The 6,000-nt window shown below is 41.1% G+C and overlaps 1 protein-coding gene across 1 annotated transcript; it reads right to left on the bottom strand.

Annotated features, from left to right (window-relative positions):
* rbm17 (RNA binding motif protein 17) lies at positions 1–5,974 on the bottom strand. Its single transcript, XM_054752596.1, has 13 exons — positions 5,852–5,974; positions 5,163–5,288; positions 4,968–5,084; positions 4,708–4,874; positions 3,897–4,009; positions 3,733–3,783; positions 3,366–3,504; positions 3,119–3,270; positions 2,981–3,025; positions 2,449–2,522; positions 2,196–2,294; positions 2,052–2,124; positions 1–237 (listed from the first exon to the last, which is right to left on the bottom strand). The coding sequence occupies exons 2-13, from the start codon at positions 5,283–5,285 to the stop codon at positions 134–136; spliced, it is 1,257 nt and encodes a 418-aa protein (XP_054608571.1). The 5' UTR covers positions 5,286–5,288; positions 5,852–5,974; the 3' UTR covers positions 1–133.
* Positions 5,975–6,000: the final 26 nt, after the last annotated feature.

Here is a 6,000-nt window from a genome sequence, read left to right as displayed (position 1 = left end):
TCAAATTTCACCCTTTATTCTGTAGACATTAGGTGTGTTTCATCCCACAACAACAGAAACTAAATATCTGACATGGAATAGGAATATTTTTAAAAAATGGGGGTGTTTATGTACATGACAGGATATAATGGCCTCATAATTGCTCGCCCAGGTCAAAAACTCGAAATTTGTCTTGGTTGTAGAAGCAGGCTTTGACGACCTGTCCGCCGAAATAACGTCCGTTCAGATCCACCACAGCTGCAAAAGAAAAATAATTAACATGTCCTGGTAAGCAAAGGAGAATGTAATACAGTATGAGTCTGCATTGAGATTCCTATACTGTACTTACATTGTGTTCTCCTAGCTAAAGCAAAGTACCACATTCACCCACATATAGGAGGGCCATAAATATAAGACGACCCCTTTTTCAAGAGATGTTCTTGGAAAAATGTTCAAAATGTTCAGACAAAACTTATTAAAAAATAATCTTTTGTATATAGGTGAAAACACAATCGATCTTAAAAAAAAAAAAAAAAACGCATATTACTTATTTGGTGCTTGACTGTGCTTCAATGATAAACATATGATCTTAGAACTGGCATCAAAACACCTCCTCTGTTTTTGCTCACTCCAAGCAGGTCTCTGTGTCTCCAAGTCACTGGTGTTGGTGTGAATGACAGGAAGAGAAGCTTTGGCTCGCTTGGGGAGTTTTATATTTGGCGGCCACCTGTTGGTTTGCACATAAATCTCTAGAAGCCGAATATAAGACGACTTTTTCAGATTTCTTTTTTTCTCCAAGGGGAAAAATACCATCTTCTATTAGGGTCATAACAATAATTGACAACAGCAAAGGGCGTCATAAGCTTTCATTAGGACTACAGTCAAACGTCTTTTTTTTTTAAATTACAAATATGTCAACTTTAGGCCTCAGCTTGTCAGTTTTCGTACAGTATTGCACATAAACTAGTTCATTTGTGCTTTACTGTACCGTTCCGCGAAATCCAGTGCCCAAAGCGAGCACCCTTCCACGTGAGTCACTGAGCTGAGTCACGGTCTGTACATTTTTTGAGTGCGACTGATAAATAACTATGCACGGGGCCAAAAAAGTTGTGAGTGCCAGCAATTTGATTAAAAAAAAAAAGAAAAAAAAAAAGGTGAGGAACACTATTGAATTCAATCTTGCCAGGATGTACGGGAAGTTTGCATCAACAATAAATTCCATTCAATCATCATTTGGAATTAGTTCACACCGTTTTCAGCATGTAAAACTATTAAATATTTTCCTTAAAAATGTTGTTTTTTTAAAATATTTTAGGGTGTTTGGAACAGATTGAAGGGATTTACATTATTTCCTATGGGAAAAATTACCTCGTTTTTCACACATTTCAGTTTTCGTTGGACCCTTTGGAATAAAATAATTACAAAAAACAAGGAACCACTGTATTCACTGTTGTAAATATGAAGCTTTTTTTTAGCCAAATGCAAGAGCAAGGCCTTCATGGATGGCTGTCAGTTATTGCAGTCCAGTCCCAAATGCTCAGATTTTTTGGCCGATGACCACGCTAACAGTTGCTGCACCAAAATCTGCAGTGTGCCTAGATAGAACCCTTTCGGTGTACAGCCCACGCAGGGTGTCATGCATTTTACTTCATTATACCGCTTGGTGCTTCTAAATATCTCATAGCCTCACAAATGCTTGCCAATGACGTAATACCTATCATTATATTATCTCTGTTTGTTTTTTTTGTTTTTTTTAAGTGTCCTGCTTTGTGAGTTGTGATGTAAGCCCGGTTCGTCCCGGTGCCGCTGGGAGATGACTGGGTTGCTGGGCCGCATATGATATAACACCACAGGGAACGGAGTCTCACCTTGTTTCTGATCTGGGCCAACTCAATTAGAAAGAAACACACTTTTCGCCCACAATAATAGAGCGCTTATAATATGGCAGCAAAAAAGTAATACCATTAGATCAGGTTGAACCTCTACCAAATATACAGCTGCTTTAATTTGCACAAAACTAAAATCCAAATAACAGTCATCTCCTCTGGTCTGTTCAAGTGACAGATACAAACCTTTGATGGCCGACTCCACCCTTTCAAACTCCAGGAATATCCTGACAGCTTCATCATCTGGTACATCAGCAATCTGAAGAAATTAAGAGAGATGTTTTGTCACACAGAATAAAATAACACGTTCCGTTTCCTTTCTTTGCTTACCTCAAAAATGACACACTTAATCACTTTGCCGTATTTCTCGCACTCTTCTTTGGTCTCCCCCTCCAGGTCTTCATCCACCTCTCCCCGGCCCACCATATTCTACAGCGCAAAAGCAACAATGTGATTTGCGTGGGGGACAACGGTTAAATCTCATTTAAACAAATCATGGAATGAGTTGTTGTCATGTGACTGTTTGTTTACACTTTTTTGCTCTAGTTCTGCAGAAATAACAGACTGAAACATGCAGACATACCCTCAGCAGGACCACTTTGGTCGGGTTTTTGAGAATCTCTGTGAGCGGGTTGGCATCAGACTTCTTGGAGTCCACTAGTTGGGAGGAAACAGGAGATAAAAGGTCATGCGATGAGATTTTTTTCCCTAAAAAATATTGACAGAAAGGGGTATGCCAACCGTACTCTGTATCATATCAAATTTTATTGTTAAGACAAGCAGCGTCATTCAACACAATTGAAAATGTGGAAAAAATTCTATTGTGCTGCTTTTTGTTTTTTTTTTATCTTACTTGTTTTGTAATACTGTGCTTTTGTTCAGCTCTACTGTTGAAACTATTATTTTTTTCCCCCTAAAAATGAATGACCTAAACAGCCTAGCACAAAGAAACACTGCAGTGCATATGTAGGTCATCTTACATCTGAACTTATCTGAACCTTCATTTCCTCGCTTAAACGCATGCACATTTCTGCATTCAATCTACACAAATAATACATGCATTATGGCAGTACATTTGTGTATGAGAGAGAGAAACTAAGAGGGTGAAGTCCAACCTGCTCCTCCAGAAATCTCAGCAGCCCCTGCTTGGAGTGGCCCTCCTGCTCAGAAACACACAAGAAAGTCAACACATTACGTGTGAGGATGGTATTAAAATACACAATAAGTGTATGAAGAACACGAGAAGAGCAGACCTTTCTCTGCAGCGTCACCGATGATGATCTTGCCGCCTCTTTTGCTCGTCTTCTCCACAGACAACGCTGTACTCAAGCCTTGCTCGTGCTTTCCCAGGCCCTGGCCTTCTTTGAAGCCATACTTCTGCATGATTTTGTGCGCGACGGTACCCCTGCAGGAACCGGTACAGTTGCGACACAGTTACATTGGGAAGGCAGGGGTGTTGCTAGTATCTGTGGTATACATTGGCATTTAGCTCCTACCCACCCCATGTTAGCTAGGAAGGAACTGGTTGGTCCAGGCGGAGAACGTGGCCCGTCTGAGTCGTCATACATAGGTGGAGGGATGGCGGCCTTGGAGCCTCTGACAGGACGACCTTCATCCTCATACGAGAACGAGGATGGGCCTTGTTCATGTAAACACAATCAATAAGTTTAATACGATTTTCTGTGAGGCCAAGTAATTAAATGACTGATGTTTATTAGGCCAATGCATCCCTCTGCTGGACCAAGTGTGCATTATGACGATTGAGGTTAGATGTACCTTTGCAGATTTGATGTATCTTTTTGTCACAAAAAGAAGCTATGATGCATTACTAAAAGATATTTTACACCAGACAGTGCCTATAACTTACCATCTCGGTCCACTAGCGATGAAGGCGGGGCAATGGCAGCACCACCCATACCTGAGAAAGAGACGCACATAAAACAGTCACCTAAAACCCACACAACTACTTTACTTCAGTTACTTTAGTTCATGTGTTCGAGATACACAACCGCTTCATTTCAAAACCCTCACTTCGTTTTCGCCGCTCTTTCTCAAAATCGTCATCCTCATCAGAATCTTCCTCTGCTGCTGGGAACCTCGAGAAGCCACTCGGTGCGCCTCCTTCATGTCTTTCTTTTCTTTTCCTGAGCAATACAATATATCTAAATTAGCGATGCACAATAATTATCAGACCGATAATAATCGGGCCGATATGAGGGAATTATGACGCCATACCGATAAATCCAATAACATTAAAAACAGCTCAGATAACCAATAATATAAAATTTAAAAAAAACACTCCAATGAGGCGAGATTACCCGTACTGTGCGGATGAGCAACTCAAGCACTCATTTTTTCTCCTGCCTGTGACTTCCCCTGAGCTCACTTGCAAACAAACATTCACTTTAAGAGGAAGACATTTCATGTGCCAATTGTACCAAATGCTCCACAAAAAAAGTGCAAAAGGTTTGCTGGAGACCTCAGTGGCGTCACACCAGCTGCTCACAACGTGTGCTCGAGTACAGTGCACCTTGCTGGGCCACGCCAGGTGACTCCTCCCGCTCTATACTCCGGTTCTCCTGATAGCAGTGATGTGGTACTAGTAATGCCCTGACATTTGACTAGGACAAATCAACAGGTACAAATCCAATTTTGTTCAAGTCCATTTTACCTCCAGGTGTGCAGAGACTACAGTTAAATTAAAAAAATTGATATAAAAAAAGTTATCGGTTATTGGTATCATATCGGTGTTGGGAAGCAGAAAGCTATTGGTATCAGTTAGAAAAAAATGATATTGTGGACTCATGAATCTGATATTATTGATCATCACAACTAGCCTTACTTTTCTCTGTCCTCTATTTCCTTCTGCCGCTCCTGCTCCCTCTGCCGCTGTCGTTCCTCTCTGTGCCGCTTCATCACCTTCTCATAGTCATTGGGGAACATCGGGTCATACTCGTCTGCGAGCGGGATCAGCACATCTCCAGACGAGAAGCCACTGGGCACTGGATCCTTAAAAAACATTTTTTTATTTTTTTTTCAAAAGCCCACCAAGTCCACTTGGACACTTAAATACTTTTCAGCTGAAATCAAGTCAGGACAGACCTTTAGGCCAGCAACAGTATGTGGTGGTGTGTCTGAGATTTGTCTGTCTTCACTGGGGCCTCCTCGCTTCAAATCAATGACGGGAGCCAAGACAGTTGTTTGCTTTATGCGATGAGTCTGCACACAAGTACATACATGTCCATAATCAAGTACAGTAGGGCTTTTATTTATACCTTGATAAATTGATGTGGATACCTTAGCTTGGCTCAGGGCAGCCTTCTTCACCTTCAGCTGGGACTGCAGGAGCTTAAAGTTTTTGGACCATCCTTCGGTTTTGGTGTCACTTGCACCCACGCCGAGGTCATCATACAAGGACATTCTCTGCAGGTACAGTAGATGTTCCATTTGAGTTGATTTCACATGCGTAACAGACAGTCCACAATAATTTTTTTTATATACAGCAAATGCGAACCTAATTCAGGTGCCCCTGCTTACAAGAGTTCCAAATTAGGTTTATCAAATGGTTCGCTGCTGCTCAGAGTATCATGGGTGGCTAAAATAATAAAGTAATATTTGAGTAAAAATTACGCTTAATGCATTTAAAAGAAAAAGCGGAGAGAGTATGCATGGCTGGAAACCCATTAGAAGAAGTAAGCCATACTAGAGAAAGAAAATATAAAAACAGAACCAGTGCACAGTTCTCCGGCAGTTTAAGGAGGATTTCGCCCCCTGAAAAAACAGAGTATCTCCAGTATCGAACAGACGTCGGCTACGTATCATATCTTAGTATCATTTGATATTAATATTTAGTGAGATTTCCAACCGAGCAGGCCACGAGAAATTAGCTGCATGCTAACGTTAGCTAAAAACAATAGAATTATGCAGTACTTTTGTCTATGTAGCGAGCATAAAAGGTAGCGCCGTTAGTGATTATGTTGACGTACCAGATTTAGAGTTATGTTCTTATCAGCTGAATAAAAACTAATACTTCTTGCTGCACATTTAATATAAAGTCATGTCGTATCAGTAGGAAGCAACCAACAAGAGCGACAGGCGACGACTGTGGCTTTGTACAGCTTGCGCCACCTAGCGG

Source organism: Dunckerocampus dactyliophorus, chromosome 15, assembly GCF_027744805.1.
Source record: "Dunckerocampus dactyliophorus isolate RoL2022-P2 chromosome 15, RoL_Ddac_1.1, whole genome shotgun sequence".
In the NCBI taxonomy this organism is placed as follows: domain Eukaryota; kingdom Metazoa; phylum Chordata; class Actinopteri; order Syngnathiformes; family Syngnathidae; genus Dunckerocampus; species Dunckerocampus dactyliophorus.
Note: the sequence above shows the minus strand (reverse complement) of the source record. Positions and strands in the feature narration are given on the sequence as shown.